This window comes from Triticum dicoccoides, chromosome 3B (assembly GCF_002162155.2).
Source record: "Triticum dicoccoides isolate Atlit2015 ecotype Zavitan chromosome 3B, WEW_v2.0, whole genome shotgun sequence".
Lineage (NCBI taxonomy): Eukaryota > Viridiplantae > Streptophyta > Magnoliopsida > Poales > Poaceae > Triticum > Triticum dicoccoides.
Window position 1 is genome coordinate 685383513 of NC_041385.1, and position 26055 is coordinate 685409567.

The following is a 26055-nucleotide window of genomic DNA, read 5'->3' on the forward strand; positions in this document are numbered from 1 at the left end:
CAGCGCTCCGGCGTCAACATGGCGTAGGTGGTGATCCTCCGACGGGCCATGGTTAGCAGCTATGGGGCAGATGGAAGCTGGCGGCGTGGGTTGGAGGGAGAGGGAAGGAATGGGGACGGGCTAGGCCTGGGCTACCGCCATCCGGCTTGAATAGACGCCCCGGCACCCCGGAGCGGCGCCATGAATGCATCCGCACCGAGAACCGGAGGAGGCGCCCGTCGAATCGCTGCTCTCTGCATGTGATCGCGTGGGCCCATGCGGCCAGTCCGATGTGGCGGGCGCGTCCAGGCATCCGCATATCCGCTCTAGATGTGAGTGGGTATGGGAAGTGCCGGTCAGTCCAGGCGTTTGGGCCGGATATGGGATGTCTGGTTGGGTGCGTTTTTTTCGTCCGGCCAATAACTGGGTAGCCCGCCCAGGCGTTTGCGGCGGGTATGAGGGTCCAATTGTAGATGTTATTATTGGGTCCAAATTTTTTTTAGGGGAGTAGGTAGGAGGTACATATTTTGTTCCAGGACAAAGCACTTTGTGCAGGAAAAATAATCTTTGGTAGCACGATAATGACTCAAAGTAGGGGATCCCTACAATAATTTTACCAGGGGAAATGATGATGAGCAGAAGCAATCCAACTTGCGTTGAAATGAAAGATTGGCAATGCCTTACATACTTAAATTACAACATTCTACTTGTGACCTCCTAGTCTTGAAGCCATTGAAGCTAGTAATCCACGTAGTACAAGCAAGAAATGGGTGCGGAGGACATTTACAACTTAATCTCCCGAAGCAAAACTTGGGCTTGCTAATCACATTGGTACAAACATAACCTCGCATATCTGGTTCTGCGGTGTCAGCACTTCTGATCGGCTGAGCAGGAGCAGTTTCCCTGGTCCTGTTTTAGTTTCTGCATAAATCAATTTTAAGATATGAGTATTGCATTTTATCATTTTACTTTTGGTAACAAATATCTCATTACTTAGTCAGGACTTATGTAAGAAGTTAAGGAAACGTCCTGCCAAAAAAAAATTAAATTAAGGCAACGTGTGATGCGTAGTGAAAACGACATCTTTAACAAGGCCTCGAACTATGTGCTACTCCCCCGTTTTAAAATAGATGACCCAACTTTATACTAACTACTAACAGCTGTGTCTATGTGGAGCATACCTCAATTTGGTCCTGCAGCACTTTGATGTAGTCTACAGCAATATCCAGCATGTCTGAAGTATTTGTTTGCTGCATATTCAAGAAGAAACTTATCAGTGTTTTGCATTATGTGACTTCTCCTGGATATTAGGTGCACAAATGCAATTCTGAAATCTGAAGTAATTAGGTCCATCGGCAGCTACCGAGGTTCTGAATTTTCGTCAGACAGGGCAATACTTTCAGTTTAGGTCAAAATTCCCAGTGTTAGTACTTTAGTGAGTACGAGCTTCTTCTGTGATTCATGGTGAGATTTTCAACCCCGCCTTCTACCGAACTGAAAGTGCCCATCACTTACTACAGCTCAACTGATTTAGTTAGTTACCTTGTCCATGTTGGGCACGAGGTCTTGCAGCCTCCTAAGCCTCTTGCTGATCCTTGTTCTTCTTTCCTATAAACATCACCAACAGGAAAATGGTTTCAGTTTAAACACCCGATCGACAACGAGCATGCAAGGAGTAATGGCAATTTTAAGTCAAGTTGGGAGTCGATAATGTCGCAGAGAAAGCTAACTGACCCTCTCGGCGATGCTTCGCGGGTGAGTGGCGCAGCCGCGCTTGGCGCGGACCCTGCAGGCGACCGAGTCCTGCTGCAGCTGCAGGTAGTCGTCCATGCCGGGCATGTCCATAGACGAGCCAAACTGAAATTTGGAGCAAGGCGTCAGAAGCGTAAACAATGGCGGCAGCACACAGTCCGGATGAGCCATGCGGGCGTACTGTACCTGGGAGTCGATGTTGCTGAAGCTGGTGACCATGCCGTCGTCGCCGTCGGCCATCAGCTTGGCCTTCTTGCCACCGCCGGGCGCGGAGAAGATGATGTTGGAGTTGGTGTCGTCCCAGGAGCTCATTGAGAAGCTCCTGGAGAGGTCGCTGGAGCCGCCGCCGTGGCCGGTGGCGATGCTCTCGCCGACGTCGGCCGCGGGCGGCATCGGCGTCGGCATGGCCATGCCCATCTCCGCGATGTGCGGCATCATGTCCTGCTGCCTCGAGAAGCTCCACTGCGAGCTGAGCCTCCTCTGCTGCGCCGCCATCGCGTCGGCGTTGCCTCCCTGCGAGTGCGAGTGCGCGTAGCCGCTCCCCATCCCTCCTCCTCCTCTCGTGCCGCCCATGCCGCCATTGCCTGTGCATCAACAGTCGCAGAGCCAGAGCAAATCAGCAGTTGTGTGAGAGTGACTGTGACGCCACACGCCCGGCCCGCCCCACCAACCCCTACGTCGACCCAGGGCACGACACGAACTACTACCATGCTACCCTACACTTCGTACTGCACTGACACAGAGCTAAAGACAAGCCGGATTTGTCATCATCGAGCAGAAATGAATAGTGGTCGGGTATCCCGGTACGTACCGGGTCACTGGGAGAATAACCACCTCTACGTAAAGTTAGGTACGTATAAACAGATGATTTGCTTTGCAACCCGCACATCATTTTCACCTTTTTATCCCCGCCACTTGCTTTACGCCAGAGACCACAAGGCAGGGTTAACGGCCGTAAGTGGCCTGACTTTTCAAAGTCGTCGAGCCGAGGAAATTGCTCCACTGTACTGCCTTTTAGTTTAGTCGGCAATCATCAACAGCCATACAAAAAATACATCGAAAAAAGGCACGCGGTGCAATTTCTAATTGCCGTTTGATTCATTAACATTTGGCTTCATGACAGTCACATCAGGTCGACGTGGACGCGACACGCACGGTATATATTTACCTGCCTATGCCTTATCTGTGTGTGGCTTCTTCTGAATTTTGTTCGCTAATCAATCATGGATGAGCAGGTGCTATGAGCCGCCCGCGTGACATGTGCTGGTAATGTTGAGTGATATATATGCCTGGTCGGACAAAAGAGAGGTGGCATGTGTCCAGGTTCTCTGATGCCACTGCCAGCAAGGAGAGCAGGATCACGCCACGTCAGCGAGATACAATGTACCCCTACCCCTTGTGTTCTGTAGGCAGGTTCAGTGCACTGCTTATGTGTGCCAATGAATGAAGTTTTTACATGCTTCGCATAGAATAATGGGTCAATGATAGTGCTGCATCTGAGATGAGATGAGATGAGATGAGATGAGTAGATAAGGTGCTCTTATAACTTAACTAACAATGGAGGACAGGATGATGAGGAGTGCTTTATATCCGTTATTAGAATATAAGGCAAATTATTCCGCCCGTCTCCTTCGTGACACTTGCCATGCCAGCCACCCAACAGATTAGGAGTAGAGCACAAATTGATGGAACCGGCCATTGACCTTCGTCGATCTTAGGAGGAGTATTGCCCAATTACGGTGAGCAGTACTATTATCTAAGTACGGTGAGACTAGAGGCGTAACTAGAAACTGAACTGATTAAGCGCCCGCTAACTAGGCTGGCGGATCACATATGAGGCTTCCCACGAGCTAGAGCTAAGCCAGTAGAGCTCGATCGATCACGGGCGAGGACGAAAACAGGAGCGAGCGAGGTCGGCCACCGCGCTGGCACGTGCACGCCACCGCGGTGGGCCGGCCTAACCAATGGGTGCACGACACACGAGAAAGGCACTCGGTAGGCGATCGACCGACGGGGCAGAGCAGGTACGAGGAGGTAGGACGGGGCGTGCATACGTACCGTGCGGGTCGGCCATGAGGCGGGAGAGCAGCCCGGCGGGGGAGCTGCTGTGGCGGAGGAGCCCCGGCTGCTGCTGCTGCGGGAGGGGCACGTGGATCTCGCCGGAGCCGCCGTAGGCCCGCTGGAGCGGCGGCGGGGCGTCCGCCGTCCAGCAGCTGGACTCGCAGGAGGTCAGCCCGGACGACTCCCCCGAGAAGAACCGGCTCACGACCGCCGCCACCGGCTGGTGCTGCTGATGCTGCTGCTGGGACTGGGAGTGGGAGAGCACCTCGCCTCCGCCTCCGCCCCCGCCGCGCGAGACGGAGTCGGCGAGCGCGGCGAGGAACGAGCCCGGCGCGGAGCCGTACCGCGCCAGCTGCGGCGGCGGCGGCATGCCCCTGTGGTGCGCGGACGTCGGGCGGTTCATGGCCGAAGACCGGCGGTGCGTTAGCACAGCAGGAGGCGCGGCGCTGAGGAGCGATGAGCTAGTGCGCGCAGAGCAAAGCGGGCGCGATGGTGGCGGCTGTGTGCGTGCGTGCGTGCGGCCTCCCTGGCCCTGCTCCCGCTCCCTTTTAGCGCGGGCGCGGCGCTCCGGCGCTCCGAGTGGCGAGGGGGGATGGATCGTGGTCGTGGGTGGATGCGTGGCCGGGCCCCGCGGCGCCCGCGCATTCATATAGGCGGACGGCGACGCGCCAAGTCATGTGTGGCCATGTGCGCGCCCGCGAGGGCGACACGACGCACGGGGTCGTCGGTTTCGGCCGGGCGGGCTCTGGCTCCGGTCAGGCCAACTTTCGACCCATCCGCGACCCAAGTTTGCGTCGCTTTTGGAGTGAAACGGACATCACGCGGACGCGTCGGCCGTCTGCGCGTGTTCTCCCCTGACCCCCGTCGGTGGCACAGGACGGACCTTTTCTATCCGCCCCCCTCCCTTCCTCCGACCGCATCCCACTTCATTCTTTTCCATTTTTCTTCACTCTTCCGCACTCCTCCCTGACGCCCGCCGCCGCCGCCGGCTGCCATTGCGGCCGCGCAACACGGGCGCGCGCTCGCCCAGCCCCTTCCCCTCGTCGCCGCCGAGCTACCCAACCACGGCCGTCTTGTTTTCGCACCCGCCGACCGGATTTGGGGCGGATCCGGTCGGTCTTGAGCTCGCCCGGCTGTGGGAGGCCGGGCCGCACCATGGACTGGCCGGGCACCTCCCCGGAAGGCCCTGGCAGGGCCGCAAGGCCACATGCAGGCAGTGGCTCGTCCTCTAGCCGCTCGGATCTGCATCGTCGATGGTCCGCCGACAGATACGCGAATAACGGCTGGCCGGGCTCGATGCTTGCCCAAAAGCTCGTTGGCGCACCGTTGCCCCTCATCAAGTGCGACCACTGCCCAAGGATGGTCGTGCGCCGCGTGTCTACAACACCGGAGCATCCCGGATGGGTGTTCATCAAGTGCTTAAATGATGGGGTACGTGGTCTTTTTAGCTTCGGTTTGTGCTCTCGGATTAGATAAATTGTGCTAACTTTAAGTTTTATTGTGTAGAATGGATGCAAGTTTTGGTATTGGAAAGAAGAGTACATCGATATATTGATAGAGCGAAATCTAGTACATGTTCGTGCACTTTTAGCTAGCCTAGAGGTTGTAGATGAGACAAGTGCACTTGTTGCTAGATTAGAGTCTAGGCACGATACTACATGTTAGGAAGCAACATCGACTTCTGGCTTGAAGAAGAAAGGAGGGTGCAACGTCGAGCCTCCTCCACAGATAAACAATGAGTGCATCGAGAAGGCACTGACCCAACTCAAGGGAGCAGTTATGGAAGTTGGGTATCTTCTCAAATGTATTTTTGTGGTTCTTGTTTTCGTTGGCCTTGCATTACTAGTCAAAATGTGATAATGTATTGTGATGTACCAAAAATGAATGATGAATTTTTTTAAAGGACTTGCAAAGAAATGTGCACGCGGACAAGATGCGGCCGGGATGCATCCGCGCGCTGTGCGCACGGCCACTGCATCCAGAAAATTGCCCGGACACGACCCCATTGTCCTACCCAAACGAACATAATCCATACAAAACGGATGTTCGTTTAGGGTCGCGCGGTGGAGTTGGCCTCATGCCGCATTCCAGACATTCGGACGGGCGCGCGCGCTCACGGACTTTTCTTCTCTCGTCTCCCGGCACGGCACACCACGCGAGCAGTTTGCGGCGGTGACACGCGCGGGTGAAGCGACGCGCGTGGATCGGATCGGCGGCGTCGCCGTTGGCCGTACCTTTCAGAGTTTTAGGTCGGCAGATGTATATTCTTCCTCTTCTTCTTCGCCCCGGCGCCCGCGGCGTGACGGCAGTGGGCGCGACTGTCAGCCGGACGGGTCATCCGTCTGCATCTGCTTCTCTCAACAGTACCGGATTCTGGTGGACAGGAAAACTTGACGGTCACATTAAAAATAAAAGGAAAACTTGACGGTGCAGGGAGGCGTGTACATATTCTCGGTCCACTCGTGGGATGGATGGCCGAATCGGTCGATTCGTTGGTCTGTTCATTCATTCACGTACGCTCGGCTCGTGGTATATTATTCTCTTCCATGCGCGTCCGTGGATGGCTGTTGACAGCCTACACCAACACCATCTAAGTCGTCTTCTCGCAAAAAGAAAAAAAACACCATCTAAGTCGTCGTGCCCAATTCAAGGTCCGGCAAAATGTTTCTTTTGCAACATTCCTTTCCATGCAAGAGCCAGGTGGAGAAAAATCGGCTGGCTGTTGACAGCCTACACTGTCTAAATTAGACGTGTTTAATTCAAGTCATTCAAAATGTTCCTTTACGATGCCTCCTTCCTCTCATGGTAGAGACAACGACAGCTCACTTCTCTAGGCAGGAGGAACCCTACCCTCCCCCTCGTGTGCCTCACCACTTCAAGATGGTGCCTCGGTGGACAATGGCGCCGGGCTCAACCTCTCGCTTGGCGAGGTCCCCGGTCAGCGCAATGTTGACCGCCGACAGTGCACACGTCCGACGGGGTTCGGGTACCGAGGTGGTAGATCTCTTCATCGCCCCTTGCTGCTCCTACGATGATGTAAGCATAGCCATTTCTCGAGGGTTAGGGTTTGTAACAGTAGTAATGTGTTATAGCTCGTTCTCCCGAGATCATGTAAGTTTTCGATCTTGATTGTGATCACGGGCTTTGTTAATGGAGTTGAACTATGTGGTGTATCCCCCGCAAAAAAAGAACTATGTGGTGTATCCTCTCCTATTCTCTTTGTGGTGAATTGAATCTTTCTCATGCTTTGAATTTCTCTATATTGGATTGAATCTTTTGGGAATCATGAGGTTATATGATTGACGGTATCAAAACCGGCAGATTTCGGGTAGGGGCCCCGAGCTGTTAGATCGGATCGATGGGTAACAAGAGAGAACACGCACAAAGTTTACCCAGGTCTGGGCCCTCTCGATGGAGGTAAAACCCTAGGTCATTTTCTTGCTGATATTATGGGAGTATCGAAGTATAGAGTTGATATGCCTCGAGATCGTGAGTTGTGGTCTAAACCCTAGGGGTATGATGAATGGGTGTATGGATGGATCCCCTCTACGGACTAAACCCTCTGGTTTATATAGGCACAAGGGGTATTTAGGGTTACACATGGTCGGATGCCATCTAAGAATCTACATGCCGAATCTAATCAGATATGCTTGAAGTACATGCCAAGTCTTCGGTCGTCGCACTTTGAACAGCTCCGGAGTCCATTCTCCTTAATGGGCTGGTGGTCCGGCCCATACCTTAGTCCAGCTGTGCTAGGACTTTGTCGGTGTCAAGACCGACGGATCTCGGGTAGGGGGTCCCAAACTGTGCGTCTAGGAGGATGGTAACAGGAGACAAGGGACACGATGTTTTTACCCAGGTTCAGGCCCTCTCGGTGGAGGTAAAACCCTACTCCTGCTTGATTAATATTGATGGTATGAGTATTACAAGAGTTGATCTACCACGAGATCAGAGAGGCTAAACCCTAGAAGCTAGCCTATGGTATGATTGTTGTTCGTCCTACGGACTAAACCTCTCCGGTTTATATAGACACCGGAGAGGGCTAGGGTTACACAGAGTCGGTTACAATGGGAGGAGACCTTCATATCGTATCGCTAAGCTTGCCTTCCACGCCAAGGAAAGTCCCATCCGGACACAGGACGAGGTCTTCAATCTTGTATCTTCATAGTCCGGGAGTCCGGCCAAAGGTCATAGTCCGGCCATCCGGACACCCCCTAATCCAGGACTCCCTCAGTAGCCCCTGAACCAGGCTTCAATGACGACGAGTCCGGCGCGCAAATTGTCTTCGGCATTGCAAGGCGGGTTCCTCCTCCGAATACTTCATAGAACATGTTGAACACAAGGATAATGTCTGGCTCTGCAAAATAAGTTCCACATGCCACCATAGAGAGAATAATATTTGCACCAATCTAATCTGCCGACGTATTCCGCAGCATGACATCACGCCACGGCCAGGCCTTTATTCGAATCGTTTTACTGCTCCACCTCAGCGTGTTTAGCGAGGTGGTTTCCTTGGCACGTCTTGTCAAAGCAGAGATCCTGTCCCCTTATTCCGAGATTCTCATCAATATGGGCGTGGGTAACCCAACCGCGCCATTAACCGCGGCGCTTGGGAGATAAGCGAGTTTTATTAGGCCGGTGGGGGCTCGTAGTTTAGGCCGCCCATATAAGGGGATAAGAATCTACCCTTTCCATTTACGCCTTCTTCCTCCTTTGCTTATTCGTCCCTGCGCGCTCGAGCTTCAACGCCCAAGCCCGCACTTCCCACCTCAACCTTCTCCAATCATGTCCGGAGTGGGAGGTAGATGGATGGCCTCCTCTGTCACGGAGGGGCAAATCAAGAAACTGAGGAAGGCCGGATACCTGTCTGACGACATCGCGCACCGGCTTCCAGATGTGGGGCAACTCATCCCCACCCCCAGGCCCCATGAGAGGGTTGTTTTTCTTCCCCATTTCCTCCGCGGACTGGGTTTTCCTCTTCACCCGTTCGTCCGGGGGCTCATGTTCTACTACGGCCTGGACTTCCACGATCTGGCCCCGAACTTCATCCTCAACATCGCGGTGTTCATCGTCGTGTGCGAGGCCTACCTCCGCATCCAACCTCACTTTGGCCTATGGCTGAAGATCTTCAGCGTCAACGAAGGTCGTGGGCGGCCGCTAAGCGGAGTGCGGAGGTGCCATGGTGGGCAAGATAGCCAACGTTACATGGCTCGAGGGCGCCTTCGTAGAGACCATCAAAGGGTGGCAATCGGGGTGGTTCTATATCACCGAGCCGCGTGACCCAGAATGGGCAGCGGCCCCCAAATTCCGATCTGGCATCCCCACACGGCTCACATCTTGGGAAGAGACGGGCCTGTTGTGGGGTAATTCGGCGGAAGTGACCGGACTTCAAACCTGCATCAAGGACCTGATCGGCAGGAAGGTTAAACTTGTCACCGTAGTCCAGGTCATGCTCTTCCGCCGGATTCTCCCGTGCCAACGACGGGCTTTCAGCTTGTGGGAGTTCGACCCGGCCCAGCACCAGACTCTGTCTCGGCTCTTCGACACAAAGCACGAGGATGCATGGAAGGTGCTATTCAAGAGCTCCGAGATCTCCCCTCCTGTCACCGAGGATCGCGGATTCAGCGCCAAGCGCCAAGCCAGCGCGGTGAGCTTAATTTTCCCATTACGGGGTACTTGTTTTACATAGTTTGACTCCATGCGGGATCTAAACTCCCGTCCCTTTCAACAGGACTGGCAGAAGAAGGCCGGACAGATCAACTGTCCGGCTCCTTTGCCCGAAGACCCAGCGGTTGCTCCTCTAACCAAGCTGCTGGTTCCGGCACCTCCCGTGGTGCCGGAGAAGAAGGCCAAGAAGAAGGCCACGGGGACTCGAAAGAGTTCCCGGCGCCTGGTGGTGTCGGATTCATCGCCAGACAACCCCGAAGCACCCTCCGCCTCTGAAGACGACGAGGAGGAAGAAGAAGAAACCTCTCCCCCCCAACGGGAGGAGGAAAGAAAAGGAAGGCCGCCCCAACTGGGGAGGCCGGAGGGTCCAAGAAGGGGAAGACCCTTCTACCGGACTACGCCTCCGATGCCGAAGATGGCGGGGAGGAATGGCCATCCAGGGTCAAGCCCCTGGCAAAATCGTAAGTGTCCGGATACCCGAATAACTTATGGCGCTCCTCTATTATTCGGTATTTTCTGACGCCGAATTTGATCATGCAGTCCGCCCAAGGCTCAGCTCGGTGATTCGACGAGCGGCTTCTTGGATTCGTCGGATGTGAATAGCGCTTCACTTCCGACGGCCTCCTCCCCTCTCCCTACGGACGACGCCGAGGTGGAGTCCCGAAAGGGACTAAACCAGGAGGAGGTGGTCCTGGAGGCGCCGCAAGGCGACCTCCCGGACTCCAGGCCCGAAGGGGGTAAAGCCCCGGAGGGATCTAAGTCCGGCCCTGGGCCGGACACTGCTCCGGAACCATCAACGGTTCCAGAGACCGGTAGGCAGTGCCTTCACAAGAAGGGCACGCCTACTACGCCGGCGGCCTCCGTCCAACCGTAGGCACCGGACGATTTGCTGGAGGCGCTTAACAGCGCCTCCATCAACGAGGAGCACCGCACTGTTATGAGTGCGGTGATTCAAAAGGTTCAGTCCGCCAAGAGCGGGCTGATCGAAGCTTGTACGAGCCTTCTAACAGGCTTTGAGGTAAGTATTCAAAACATAAAAATGTTACCGCATAGACAGTAGCCCCTGATGCTCAGTTTGGTGTTCGGAAAGAAAAGCCGAGCTGAGGATCTAAAAAGATATACGCAGGAGTCTAATATAAATATTTCAATATGGGAATGCAGGCTACGCTGCTGACCTCTGCCGCACTGACTGCGGAGGTCAATGGATTGAAGGAGAGCCTCGAGCGGTCCGAGAACGAGCTCGGCCGTGCCAAGAAGCAGCTCGAGGACAAGGAGGATATGTAATACCGCATGTAAATGTATATAGCAATACCTGGTTGCAAATAATTACAGGACCAACGTTAATGTTGCAGGGGCCACGACCGAGGTAGCGACCCTGAAGGAGGCGGTGTCCAAGGCCGAGAATAGTGCGGCCTTGGAGCGCACCGAGCGAGAGAAGCAGGAGGCACGGGTGGTGGAGGTGCGGCAAGAGCTCCAGGCTCTCATGGAAAAACACGAGAGTTTGGAGCGTGACTCGAAGACTCGAGAGTCCGAGCTCGCCTTGGCTCTTGAGAGTGCCAAAAACGCTAAGGCCAAAGCCCAGAAGGCCCTCCAGGAGATCGAGGCGATAAAGAAAATAGCGGCGGGTAAGGCATTCTTTATGCAAATCAAGCATGTAAAAGTAAATTATCTGTTACTTACCCGAATCCAGAGCTCTCCAGGAGCGTTCGCCGATCTGCCCTGTAGTGTGTCTGATGCTGCCGCGTTCTACCAAGCCGAGGAGGGGAGCTCGATGGAAAAGGTGTTCTGGTCTCAGTATGCTGAGGCCGAACATCCGATGCCCCTGAGCGACCAGCTGAAGCAGCTGGTCGAGCTCCACAAGGTGGCCGAACAGGCCATGAAGGGCCTCATAGTTCGGCTGTGGCCTAGAGAAGCCATGCCTGGGAGCTGCTTCGGTCTGGTGCGGCGGCTGGTGGATGCGTGTCCGTGGATTGAGGTCATCAAGCGATTCGCCTGCATTGAAGGTGCCCATCGGGCCCTTGCCCATGCTAAAGTGCACTAGGGCAAGCTGGACGCGTAGAAGCTTTTGACGGACGCGCCACCGCCGGGCAAGGAGTATCACACACCCGAGATGTATTATATGGGCGTCCTGAAGGGTGCCCGCCGTATAGCGGATGAGTGCTCCAAAGATGTAATTTTTTAGTAGACTCGCATTTGTTATCCTGTACGCTGAAAACTTGTTCATGTGCGTTAAGCAACGCTTGTTAATTTAAAATATTGCCTTCTGTGCGGCCGTTTATCAAATCTGAGAGATGCAAGTCGTCGGCTTCTACCCCCATGCCACGAGTGCTGGGGTGTTCGGGATAAACCTGAGCGCTCTTGTTCCCATTCTTGGGTCCATCTAGGGAGGCGCTCAACACAACGAACCAGGCCATCGGACTTATAATGCTTTATCACTCTCACTTAGCCATAGAATTCTATAATTTTAAATTTCGGCGAAGCCTCTAGTATTCGGAAGACCGAGTTCGGGGCGCTATCCACGCCTTGGCCAGATAAATCCGGCTCCTCGCTCTAAGCGGCATAAGCCTTTAAGGACTCGAAAAACCTCGCGAACAGCGACAGGTCTCTCGCATTATCATGACGGTCAGTTTTAGCTTTCTCTACTGAGGTGTTAACCTAGCTCAACTGGGGCACAATCGCAGTAGTTCTCCCAGCGCTACCTTAGCCAACATTGCGGAACGTAAGGTACCAAAACATGGGAGCCGAGAAAACCCAACTATTGACCCAAGACATGATTCGGAGCCGATGCATATAATGCTATAAGTTCGGGGTGCCGCACTCAGGAGAGTGTTCGGTCTTCTCACACCATGTTATGGGGTACTTAAGCCCCTGGTGTATTGGCCGTACCAAAGTGTACGGTTGCGTAATGTCATGACTGAACATATATGTATAAAAATAGATGAATAAAAAAAGGATAAGAGCTATGTCTTATTTATGAAAAAGGGCTGCTATGAAAGCAGAACGATACAAATAGTACGATAAGCAAGAGATGGGATTATTTGACATGTCCCCCTCCAGGGGCAAGCTGCGGGTCTTTAAGTAAAAAATAGGTATTTAACTCGTTATAGAGGCCACTTGGACATTCGACGCGGCTTGTTCTCACCCTGGCTGTTGCATCGTGTGTTCGACGAGTGTATTGCCGGACAGGCCTTCCGAATAGGTGGGTCCTGAAAGTGTAAAAAATAAAAAAGGAAAACGGCGGAATAAGGAGCCCCTAAGTGCGGTTGAGCCGCACTCTGGGCGTGCCGTAGTTGTGCCCCACCCCTTAAGGCCATGGTATTTTCAAAGTGTAATTATGTACGCGTGGTACCGATATCACCATCTGGCGAGGGCTGGGGTTGGGGCCGCACTGCTATGCTTGCTCGGATCGTGCCGGCCTGCTCTGTTGTAGGTTGCTTCGGGCGCGCTTGACGTTGTCCGGACGTTTAACACCCGGATTGGAGAGTTGCCTTGAGAGGCTGCTCTGTACTTCCACCGCCAGGGCCGCTGTGTGCTCCTCCGTTCGGAGAGAGCGTTCGGTATTTCCATTTACCGTGATGACTCCGCGAGGGCCTGGCATCTTGAGCTTGAGATATGCGTAGTGCAGCACCGCATTGAATTTTGCAAATGCGGTTCGTCCGAGCAGGGCGTGATAGCCACTGCGGAATGGGACTATGTCGAAGATTAACTCCTCGCTTCGGAAATTGTCCGGGGATCCGAAGACCACTTCGAGTGTAACCGAGCCTGTACAGCTGGCTTCTACACCTGGTATGACGCCTTTAAAGGTTGTCTTTGTGGGTTTAATCCTTGAGGGATCTATACCCATTTTTTGCACTGTATCCTGATAAAGCAGGTTCAGGCTACTGCCGCCGTCCATCAGGACTCTGGTGAGGTGAAATCCGTCAATGATTGGGTCTAGGACCAATGCAGCGAATCCACCGTGACGGATGCTAGTGGGGTGGTCCCTTCGATCAAAGGTGATCGGGCAGGAGGACCATGGGTTAAACTTTGGGGCGACTGTCTCCAGCGCATAGACGTCCTTGAGAGCACGCTTCCACTCCCTTTTGGGGATGTGGGTTGCGTATATCATGTTCACCGTCCGCACTTGCGGGGGGAATCCCTTCTGTCCTCTATTGTTCGGCAACCGGGGCTCCTCCTCGTCATCGCTACGCAGCCCCTTGTCTCTGGTTTCGGCACTTAACTTGCCTGCTTGCTTGAACACCCAACAATCCCTGTTGGTGTGGTTGGCTGGTTGTTCGGGGGTGCCGTGTATCTGGCATGAGCGATCGAGTATCCGGTCTAAGTTGGATGGGCCCGGAGGGTTTCTTTTGAATGGCTTCTTCCGCTGACCGGGTTTAGAGCCTCTGAATCCGGCATTGACTGCAGTATCCTCAGCATTGTCGCCGTTAATGCGGCGCTTGTGCTTGTTGCGACGTGACCTGCCATTGTTGTCGTTGGTATCCGAATTGCCAGGGCTCTTGGTTATGTTATTGCTACGAGCTAGCCAGCTGTCTTCGCCCGCGCATAAGCGGGTCATGAGTGTTGTGAGGGCTGCCATAGATTTCGGCTTTTCCTATCCTAGGTGCCGGGCAAGCCATTCGTCTCGGATGTTGTGCCTGAAGGCTGCAAGGGCCTCGGCGTCCGGACAGTCGACTATTTGATTTTTCTTGGTTAGGAACCGTGTCCAGAATTGCCTGGCCGATTCCTCTGGCTGCTGGATTATGTGGCTTAGGTCATCGGCGTCTGGTGGCCGCACATAAGTGCCCTGGAAGTTGTCCAGGAATGCGGATTCCAGGTCCTCCCAGCAACTAATTGACTCTGCTGGCAGGCTGTTAAGCCAATGTCGAGCTGATCCTTTAAGCTTGAGCGGGAGGTATTTGATGGCATGTAGATCGTCACCACGGGCCATGTGGATATGAAGGAGATAATCCTCGATCCATACCACGGGATCAGTTGTGCCGTCGTATGATTCGATGTTTACGGGCTTAAAACCCTCGGGGATTTGATGATCCATTACTTCGTCTGTGAAGCATAGTGGGTGTGCGGTGCCCCTGTACTGGGCTATATCGTGACGCAGCTCGGATGAGCTTGGTCGTATTTATCATATCCGGTGTGACGGTGTCACGCCCAATATGCGACCCTATCCAAAAGGAACTCGAAGGTCCCACCAAGGATAGACCCGCATATTGAAACGCTTTTGCAAGGTGGATATCATTACATCAACATTACATAATAGATGGGGATACATACAAGAGGCATACAATGCCACACGAATACAACATCACAATACATAAGAGCATCATCCAGCTACGGATGAAACATAAACAGAAACTCAAACGACATCCACCCTGCTAGCCCAGGCTGCCGACCTAGAACCTATCCCCTGATCGAAGAAGCAGAAGAGGAACTCAACGCAAGCAAGCATCGCTCTCGCGTCATGATCAGCGCATAACCTGTACCTGCAACTGTTGTTGTAGTAATCTGTGAGCCACGAGAACTCAGCAATCCCATTACCATGGGTATCAAGACTAGCAAAGCTTAAAGGGAAAGGAAGGGGTAAAGTGGTGAGGTTGCAGCAGCGACTAAGCATATATGGTGGCTAACATACGGAAATAAGAGTGAGAAGAGAGCAAAAGGAACGGTCGTGAAGCTAGCAATGATCAAGAAGTGATCCTGAACTCCTACTTATGTCAATCATAACCCAGAAACCGTGTTCACTTCCCGGACTCCGCCGAGAAGAGACCATCACGGCTACACACATGCTTGATGCGTTTTAATTCGGATCTGGTGTCAAGTTATCTACAACCGGACATTAACAAATTCCCATCTGCCTATAACCGCAGGCATGGCTTTCGAAAGATTATACCCTGCAGGGGTGTCCCAACTTAGCCCATGATAAGCTCTCGCGATCAACGAAGGATATTCCTTCTCCCAGGAAGACCCGATCAGACTCGGAATCCCAGTTTACAAGACATTTCGACAATGGTAAAACAAGACCAGCAAAGCCGCCCGATGCACCGACAATCCCGATAGGAGCTGCACATATCTCGTTCTCAGGGCACACCGGATGGGTCAGCCTACGAGTAAAACCATACCTCGAGTTGCCCCGAGGTGGCCCCGCAGTCTGCCCGGTTCAGACCAACACTTAGACAAGCACTGGCCCGGGGGGGCTGAAATAAAGATGACCCTCGGGTTGGCCGACCCAAGGGAAAGGGATAGGTGGTGGTGAGGCAAATGGTAAAACCAAGGTTGGGCCTTGCTGGAGGAGTTTTATTCAAAGCGAACTGTCAAGGGGGTCCCATAAATCACCCGACCTCGTAAGGAACGCAAAATCCGGGAACATAACACCGGTATGACAGAAACTAGGGCGGCAAGAGTGGAACAAAACACCAGGCAAAAGGCCGAGTCTTCCACCCTTTACCAAGTATATAGATGCATTAATAATATAAGAGGTATTGTGATATCCCAACCAAAATTCTGTTCACCATGGAGAAATCTTCAACTTCACCTGCAACTAGCAACGCTATAAGAGGGGCTGAGCAAAGGGGTAACATAGCCAAACAATGGTTTGCATAGGAAAGGTGTCAAAGGTTAGATGTTCATGGCAATATGGGATGGCTGGATAAACAGGTGATAGGTAGCGCAGCATAGCGATAGAACGAAACAACTAGCATAGCAATGATAGTAGTGAGATCCAGGGTAGCGGTCATCTTGCCTGAAATCCTACAAGGAAGAAGAATGAGTCCATGAAGAAGACGAACGGATGAAGCCGAACCAAGCGTAGACGAACGAATCCTCATGATCGCAACGAAGCAGGAACTAACAAGAAGAAGCACACAACGTGGTAAACACACCACACATGAACAAGACATGATGTACAACAAGCATGATGCATGACAAAACTACATGAAGCTACTCATGGCAAGGGATGATACAAACAAGAGCAACACATTAAGGCAAGTTTAAATGAGGCCGGGAACAACATATAACAATTCCGGTAAGTCCTCATGTGCATATTTCGAAATTGGTCCAGATCTGAATAAACCTTATGTTCAAGTTGTTAAACAGCAAGTTAAGATGCACCAAGATGATCTACACGAGATTCTAGTCAAGTTACATATAAAGTTTATTTAGTTCGGAGCTACGGCCTAGAAGATATGAGCAAAACAAGTTAAACATGACATTGATGCAAAATGCACCCAAACATCAAGCAAACACCTCAAAACAAGGATGCAACATGATAATATGAAACTATATACAAAAGCAAGCAAGTTTCATAAAAAACACACTCAAAACGGAGCAACGGTTCAACACACACACACTATACAAGTTATAGCAACAATCTGTCCAAAACAGCAACTAGGCATATTGCAAGCACCAAAACAACATGCTACAGGACCTCAACAAGAAAACAAAAGGCATGGGCATGATATACAGGTAGAGCATAACAAAACATGAACACTGAGCTATCTCCATAAATCACTAGAACATGCTCAAACACACATGGTAAGATTGCAAGTAATAACAATTTCAGACTTTGCAGAAAATAACATCAGGTTGCAATGTTTAGAGCTATCAAACAACATGTTACAGGAACTTATCATGGCAAACAAAGGCATGGCATGATTCTAATCAAAGCATAGATCAAAAGTCCCTTACTAACCATGAGCCAAAAAGGATCAAAAAATATGATGGCACCCATGTAAACATAGCAAGTTATAATACAGATTCAAACATGGCAGAAACAGAATTATGAAGGCATGTAGATGAGCTTGTGCAACTCACTGTAGAGCAAAACATGGCATGGCAAGGCACCCAACAGTAAGAAGACATATTTGAGAAGCTAGGCATAGCAATAGCAAGGTCATAGGATGCATGGAACACTAGGAAAACACATGGCAACAACTAAACTTAATGTTAACAGGCTGATAGCAACATTATGAAGCAACTTTAGACCAAGATATGAACAAGCTAAAGCAAGCTATAATTTCAACCAGGGGCATGGATGGTTAAAGCATAACATGTAGAACAAAACATATTTAGTGATAATCTCCAGATTATGCATAGAATGGTTTGTAGCAACATGTTTATATAGCATCACGAAATAACAGATTCAGCCTAGCAAAACAGCAACATCAAGTACACTACTTAACAAGCTCGATACACTCACCACAAGTCATTTCATGACAAGATAAGCATAGCATCATCAAGAAGACATGTTTGTGAAACAAACCAAGGTAAGAACAAGTCCATAGCATGCAAGGATCAACTATAGCAACCTTGGCCAAATTGAATAATACGTAAACAATCTGACAGGAAACATTTTAAAGCAAAAGTAGAGTACGAAAATGACATGCTAGACTACTCCATAATTGCAACAAAGAGCATGAATGGATAGATAATAACCAAATGTTTAAAACATCCTTACTGAAGTATCTCAAAATATGCATGGATCACTCTGTAGCATCAAGTTTACATGGCATCAAAATAACACCAGAATAGGGACTAAAATCAGCAACATCACGATGCCTAGTTTGCATGCTTGTGCTAGTCACCACATTGATCAGAAAAATACATGGTAAGCACCTCTGTAAAGAAGACATGGCATAGTTCAAAACACATGTAGATATCAACCTCATAGGATGCACACATCAATCATGGCAAAAATGACAAAAGAGCTCGTTCTGTTAACAGACAGCAGATAACATTATGAAGCACTCTTACAACAATGATTCAGGCATCTATATGACCTCAAATGAATATGGTACAATGTAATGAAATGATGTACTCGTTGAGGCGAACAATTTGACATATTACACGCACAAAACGAAGCTATAGATGCAGAGATACGATGCGATGAACATGGCATGAAAATTACTGCAGATTCGGGGACTTAGACGAAAATCTCACCCCGGAGAAAGTCAACGGGCACGGGAACCGAGGCTCGCCGGAGTTGGACTCGGGGATGGCCGGAGAAGACGAATCCGGGCCGGATCTCGTCGGATCCGGCCGGATCCCCGCGAGGGGAGGCGGAGGAGGCGACGAGGGCGGAGGCCGGGGCATGGGAGAGCACAGGGGGCCGGCGGCGAGCTCGAGCTCGGGCGCCCATGGCCGCGGTGGAGCTCCGGCGAGGAGCTCCCGGGCGGCGCGAAGGGATGAGCCACGGCGGGGAGGCGCGGAGGCAACGGCCGGGGAGGCGCGGCCCCTCCGGTGGGTGCGCGGGCGGCGGCGCTGGAGATCGGCGGCGAGAGACGCGGGCGGACGGGCGGAGGCGCGGGCGCGGCGACGCTGGCCGGCGGCGGTGGAGGCGCGGGGACGCCACGTGGCGGCCGCGGATTGGCTGGGGCGGCGGCGGCAGACATTGTCCGGCCGGACCGGACGTGTCCGGCGGCGCGGAGAGGAGCGGGGCTAGGGTTTCGGGGGTTTGGACTGCGAAATTTCGGGGGAGGGGCATATTTATAGGTAGAGGGAGTTAGGAGAGTCCAAATGAGGAGCAGTTTTCGCCCACACGATCATGATCGAACGACCGAGAGCATGGAGGGGAGTTAGATGGGTTTTGGGCCAGTTTGGAAGGGTGTTGGTCTGCAAAGAGAAAGGGGGTTTCGGGCTACGCGGTTAACCGTTGGAGTATCAAACGACCTCCAAATGGCACGAAACTTGACAGGTGGTCTACCGGTGCTATACCAAGGCCGCTTGGCAAGACTCGGTCCATTCCGAGAAAGTTTAACACCCACTCACAACGAGAGACAAAATGGGAACGCTGGAGGACATAGGAGTGCCGGATTGCAAAACGGACAACGGGGAAAAGGCTCGGATGCATGAGACGAACACATATGCAAAATGAAATGCACATGATGACATGATAAAATGCAACACGCAAGCAAATGACATGGCAACGGCAGCGAATAACTGGCAGACACCTGGCGCATCAAATCCGGGGCGTTACAGACGGTTATCATCACGTGATGTGGGGCGCCCACGCGATCCGTAGATCGATCTTGTTTGCCTTGCCTTATCCTCCAATAGGTTTCGCAGGTCCGTTGCGTTTCCCGTGCTCTGGCACTCTTAGAGCGGCGCCGGGGTGCGGCTTGAGTTGAGGGCCGGGGGACCTCTCTGTCGCGGCCACGGGGTGGCCAATCGGGCGCATCGTACGCTGGTGATGTAGGTTTAGTTGCTTCCTCCTCTAGTTGGGGTAGCAGCCTGTGCTTTGGGTAACTTTTGGAGGGGCGTTCGAGTTTATACTCTTCGGCCGCCAGGACTTCAGTCCATCTGTCGGCTAGCAGATCTTGGTCAGCTCTAAGTTGCTGCTGTTTTTTCTTGAGGCTGCTTGCCGTGGCCATAAGCCTGTGTTTGAAACGCTCTTGTTCGACGGGATCCTCTGGCACGACGAATTCGTCGTTGTCGAGGCTTGCCTCGTCTTCGGAGGGAGGCATATAATTGTCGTCCTCGACCTCTCTGTCGGTCGCTCTCTCATGAGGGCTGGCTCCTTCGCCCTCCTGCGCTGAGTCCTGCTAGAGGGGGATGTCTTTGGCGCTGTCCGGGGTGTTGACGTCTCCCGTGCCGGATTCGCCGTTCTTGCTTTGGCGGGATTTAGAGCGGCGCCGCTGACGTCGGCGCTTGGGTTGCTTCTTGGAGGGGTCGTCCTCCGATTTTTCGTCGCCATCCCCTGCTTTGGGGGTGTCCACCATGTATATGTCGTATGACGAGGTGGCCTTCCAGTGCCCTATAGGTGCTGGTTCTTGGTCGTCTCCTTCGTCGGCGTCCATACCGTCGATGTCTTCGGAGTCGAAGTCGTGCATGTCGGTTAGATCGTCGACAGTGGCTACAAAGTGGGTGGTGGGTGGGCTTCCAATTTCTTCGTCGTCCGCATCCCAACCCTGCTGACCATAGTCCGGGCAGGGCTCTCCTGACAAAGAGAGAGACTTTAGGGAGTTCAGGATATCACCAAAGGGCGAGTGCTGAAAGACGTCCGCGGCGGTGAACTCCATGATCGGAGCCCAATCGGGTTCGATCGGAAGGGGTGCAGAAGATTCGGAGTCCGGAACGGAGTCCGACACCTTGGAGTCACGGGCCTTGCAAAGGACTAGGCTGGTATTCGGCTCTATCGCCATAGAGATTGCGGCTCCTGGGGCGGCGTCCAATCATCCGTCCCTGGTTAGCGCAGTCGGCTCCGAGCTAATGGTCGGAGCGGACACCTGAGCGGCACTCTGGGCGCTATCCGGCGGCAGAGCTAGATCATGCCCATCGAGACAGTGCGGCACACTCGGCCATGGCTCGAATCCGTCGAAGATCAAGTCCCCGCGGACGTTGGCCGTGTAGTTTAAGCTTCCAAACCTGACCTGATGGTCAGGGGCGTAGCTTTCGATCTGCTCCAGATGGCCAAGCGAGTTGGCCCGCAGTGCGAAGCCGCTGAATACAAAGATCTGTCCGGGGAGAAAAGTCTCACCCTGGACCGCGTCGTGGTTGATGATCGAAGAAGCCATCGGGCCTGAAGGCGACGACACAGAGGAACTCTCAATGAAAGCACCAATGTCGGTGTCAAAACCGGCGGATCTCGGGTAGGGGATCCCGAACTGTGCGTCTAGGCGGATGGTAACAGGAGACAAGGGACACGATGTTTTTACCCAGGTTCGGGCCCTCTCGGTGGAGGTAAAACCCTACTCCTGCTTGATTAATATTGATGGTATGGGTATTACAAGAGTTGATCTACCACAAGATCAGAGAGGCTAAACCCTAGAAGCTAGCCTATGGTATGATTGTTGTTCGTGCTACGGTCTAAACCTCTCCGGTTTATATAGACACCGGAGAGGGCTAGGGTTACACAGAGTCGGTTACAATGGGAGGAGATCTTCATATCGTATTGCCAAGCTTGCCTTCCACGCCAAGGAAAGTCCCATCCGGACACGGGACGAGGTCTTCAATCTTGTATCTTCATAGTCCGGGAGTCCGGCCAAAGGTCATAGTTCGGCCATCCGGACACCCCCTAATCCAGGACTCCCTCAGACCTCCTAGCCCAGGACACCGTCAGTAGCCCCGAACTTGTCTTCAAAGCCGAGGCGGATAATCTTCGTCGGATGGTTTCTGTGGCTGGGTGATCTTCGGCTTGGCAGACAAGTTCCTATTTTTGAAGCCTCCTAGCTTAGATACCGAGCTCCTTCCGGCTCCGGGCCCACCACACGTTGTTTTGAGGGTTGTGCATCTGGCGAATCATGTTGACTTTACGGCCGGACGTCGAAACGTCGCTTTCCTTAGCTTTATTTAACCAGTTCCTGGGCAAAATCCATGTCCAAGCACATCCCTAGTTATCCCGTTCTCACCACTCATCGTCATCCTCCTCCTCCAAAGTCAAGTTTGAGGAGTTCCCGTAAAGGAGAACAATGCTGGCTCTTCCAAGCGCCCACACAGCCCCCTTGAAGGTGACTGGGGGAGTTGCTCCGTCACGCATCTCCAAGTGAGTCGTCTTTAGATCCAGGGGTATCTTCCGGATCCTGATCTGGCCTCAACACGTCCAGGATTAGTATCCATTGACAAGCAGACACACGCCGATAGCCATCCTATCCCTCATGGCGATGAACGGGTATGCTTCATTCCTGTCCTCCTTCGAGGCCTGGGATTTCCAATCCACCCTTTCCTTCATGGGCTGCTCGAGTTCTATGGGATCCAACTCCACCACCTGGCGGCCAATTTGTTGGGGAACATAGTAATAATTCTAAGCAAATTTCCTACGTGTCACCAAGATCAATCTAGGAGATGCTAGCAATGAGAGAGAGGGAGTGCATCTTCATACCCTTGAAGATCGCTAAGCGGAAGCGTTACAAGAACGCGGTTGATGGAGTCGTACTCGCGGCGATTCAAATCGTTTAAGATCCAATCTAGCGCCGAACGGACGGCGCCTCCGCGTTCAACACACGTATAGCCCGTGGACACCTCCTCCTTCTTGATCTAGCAAGGGGAGAGGACAAGTTGAGGGAGAGCTCTGACAGCACGACAGCGTGGTGGTGGAGCTTGTGGTTTTCCTACAAGGGCTTCGCCAAGCTCTACGGAGGAGGAGGAGGTGTTGGAGGAGGGAGGGGCTGCGCCAGGGGAAGGGGTGCGGCTGCCCTCTCTCTCCCTCACTATATATAGGGGGAAGGGGAAAGGAGGAGGCGCCCTAGGGTTTCCCTAGGGAGGGGCGGCGGCCATAGGGTAAACCCTAGATGGTTTGGGTGCCCCCACCCCTAGGAGACTTGCCCCCCAAGCCGGGAGGGGCGGCTGCCCTAGAGGAGGCGCCCCCACCTCTCCAGGTTACGTGAGATGGGGTGGGAGGGGCGCACAACCCCTTAGTGGGCTGGTGGTCCCCCTTCCCTTGGCCCATAAGGCCCCCAACACTTGTCGGGGCCTCCGAAACTCCTTTCGGACACACTGGTCATCACCTGGTAACACCGAAACAATTCCGGACTCCAATACCCTTCGTCCAATATACCGATCTTCACCTCCGAACCATTCCGGAGTTCCTCGTCACGTCCGGGATCTCATCCGGGACTCCCAACAACCTTCGGTAACCACATACTATTCCAATTACAACTCTAGCGTCACCGAACCTTAAGTGTGTAGACCCTATGGGTTAGGGAACCATGCAGACATGACCGAGATACCTCTCTTGCCAATAACCAATAGCGGGATCTGGATACCCATATTGGCTCCCACATGTTCCATGATGATCTCATCGGATGAACCACGATGTCGGGGATTCAATCAATCCCGTATACAATTCCCTTTGTCCACGGATATGTTACTTGCCCGAGATTCAATCGTCGGTATCCCTATACCTTGTTCAATCTCGTTACCGGCAAGTCTCTTTACTCGTTCTGTAACGCATGATCCCGTGGCTAACTCATTAGTCACATTGAGCTCATTATGATGATGCATTACCGAGTGGGCCCAGAGATACCTCTCCGTCATACGAAGTTACAAATCCCAGTCTCGATTCATGCCAATCCAACAGACACTTCTGGAGATACCTATAGTGCACCTTTGTAGCCACCCAGTTACGTTGTGACCTTTGGTACACCCAAAGCATTCCTACGGTATCCGGGAGTTGCACAATCTCATGGTATAAGGAAATGATACTTGACATTAGAAAAGCTCTTAGCAAACGAACTACACGATCTTGTGCTATGCTTAGGATTGGATCTTGTCCATCACATCATTCTCCTAATGATGTGATCCCATTATCAACTACATCCAATGTCCATGGTCAGGAAACCACAACCATCTATTGATCAATGAGCTAGTCAACTAGAGGCTTACTAGGGACATGTTGTGGTCTATGTATTCACACATGTATTATGGTTTCCGTTTAATACAATTACAACAAGAACAATAGACAATTATCATGAACAAGGAAATATAATAATAATCATTTTATTATTGCCTCTGATGTCTACTACGCAACATTCTTCTTGTAGACGTTGTTGGGCCTCCAAGTGCAGAGGTTTGTAGGACAGTAGCAAATTTCCCTCAAGTGGATGACCTAAGGTTTATCAATCCGTGGGAAGCATAGGATGAAGATGGTCTCTCTCAAACAACCCTGCAACCAAATAACAAAGAGTCTCTTGTGTCCCCAACACACCCAATACAATGGTAAATTGTATAGCTGCACTAGTTCGGCGAAGAGATGGTGATACAAGTGCAATATGGATGGCAGATATAGGTTTTTGTAATCTGAAATTATAAAAATAGCAAGGTAGCAAGTGATAAAAGTGAGCGTAAACGGTATTGCAATGGTAGGAAACAAGGCCTAGGCTTCATACTTTCACTAGTGCAAGTTCTCAATAATAACATAACGGGATCATATAACTATCCCTCAACATGCAACAAAGAGTCACTCCAAAGCCACTAATAGCACAGAACAAACAAAGAGATTATTGTAGGGTACGAAACCACCTCAAGGTTATCCTTTCTGATCGATCTATTCAAGAGTGCGTAGTAAAATAACACGACACTATTATTTCCGTTCGATCTATCATAGAGTTCGCACTAGAATAACACCTTAAGACACAAATCAACCAAAACCCTAATGTCACTTAGATACTCCAATGTCACCTCAAGTATCCGTGGGCATGATTATACAATATGCATCACACAATCTCAGATTCATCTATTAAACCAACACAAAGTACTTCAAAGAGAGCCCCAAAGTTTCTACCCGAGAGTCAAGACGAAAATGTGTGCCAACCCCTATGCATAAGTTCACAAGGTCACTGAACCCGCAAGTTGATAACCAAAACATACATCAAGTAGATCATGTGAATATCCCAATGTCACCACAGATAAGCACATGCAAGACATACATCAAGTGTTCTCAAATCCTTAAAGACTCAATCTGATAAGATAACTTCAAAGGGAAAACTCCATCCATTACAAGAGAGTAAAGGGGGAGAAATATCATAAGATCCAACTATAATAGCAAAGCTCGCGATACATCAAGATCGTGCCAAATCAAGAACACGAGAGAGAGAGAGAGAGAGAGATCAAACACATAGCTACTGCTACATACCCTCAGCCCCGAGGGTGAACTACTCCCTCCTCGTCATGGAGAGCGCCGGGATGATGAAGATGGCCACCGGTGAGGGATCCCCCCCTCCGGCAGGGTGCCGAAATAGGGTCCCGATTGGTTTTTGGTGGCTACAGAGGCTTGCGGCGGCGGAACTCCCGATCTATTGTGCTCCTGGATGTTTTTAGGGTATATGGACATATATAGGCGAAAGAAGTCGGTCAGGGGAGCCACGAGGGTGGGGGGACGCCCATGGGGTAGGGCGTGATGAAGCCATGCACCTAGGGTAGGGTCATGGACCCGTCCAAGGTACCCTCCCCAAGGACATCTCTAGATGAAACTGTCTTTCAGTCGACCTGGAAGAATTCCACTCGATGGACTCGAAGACACTCGACCATGAAGACTCACTCGACCACCAGAAGATCTAGGGTCACTCTGCATCCAAACGGTCTGTTATTAAGTAGTCTTTATGGCCATGATATCACTTTATGTAAGACGTTACCAGTAACGTTTGGCCTTTATGTACATTGGACCCTCCGCTACGTGGGTTGGCTGGGGTCCTGGCGCACTCTATATAAGCCACCCCCCTCCACAGGTAGAAGGGTTCGCACCCCTGTAACTCACACGCATATAACCCAGTCAACCGCCTCCGGGCACTGAGACGTAGGGTTGTTACTTCCTCCGAGAAGGGCCTGAACTCGTAAAACCCTTGCGTGTACAACTACTGCATAGCTAGGATCTTGCCTCTCCTTTAGTACCCCCCTACACTACTGTCAGACTTAGAACCACGACAGTTGGCGCCCACCGTGGGGCAGGTGTCTTAGCGACTTATTAGAGAAGTTGCAATTTTTTCCGATCTCCTTGATCATGGTTTCAGGCGGAGTTTTGGTTGAGGGCCGCGAGATCCGTCTCGGTGCACTTACGTTCGTCGCTGACGACTCTGCCTGGCTTCAGGAGGCTCCGCTCGACGTCGACGCGCTCCCAGTTCGCGGAGCGATGCACTTTCGCGCATGCGTCCGCGGCGTCCTCTTGCGGCAACCGTC

At 52.0% G+C, this 26055-nt stretch overlaps 1 protein-coding gene across 1 annotated transcript; it reads right to left on the reverse strand.

Annotated features, from left to right (window-relative positions):
* Nucleotides 1-561: 561 nt before the first annotated feature.
* Nucleotides 562-4392, reverse strand: LOC119277847 (transcription factor bHLH128-like). Its single transcript, XM_037559177.1, has 6 exons — nt 3790-4392; nt 1918-2315; nt 1714-1836; nt 1522-1587; nt 1161-1229; nt 562-900 (listed from the first exon to the last, which is right to left on the reverse strand). Exons 1-6 carry the CDS (start codon nt 4193-4195, stop codon nt 847-849), a joined length of 1116 nt encoding a protein of 371 aa, XP_037415074.1. The 5' UTR covers nt 4196-4392; the 3' UTR covers nt 562-846.
* Between the last annotated feature and the right edge of the window lie 21663 nt (nt 4393-26055).

Bases quoted from the DNA above. Each gene is read 5' to 3' on its own strand.
- LOC119277847 (XM_037559177.1), bottom strand. From the start codon at position 4,195: ATGAACCGCCCGACGTCCGCGCACCACAGGGGCATGCCGCCGCCGCCG. The intron at 1,837-1,917 runs GTACAGTACGCC...TCCAAATTTCAG, and splicing joins TCAGCAACATCGACTCCCAG to TTTGGCTCGTCTATGGACAT. The intron at 1,588-1,713 runs GTCAGTTAGCTT...TGATGTTTATAG, and splicing joins CGCGAAGCATCGCCGAGAGG to GAAAGAAGAACAAGGATCAG.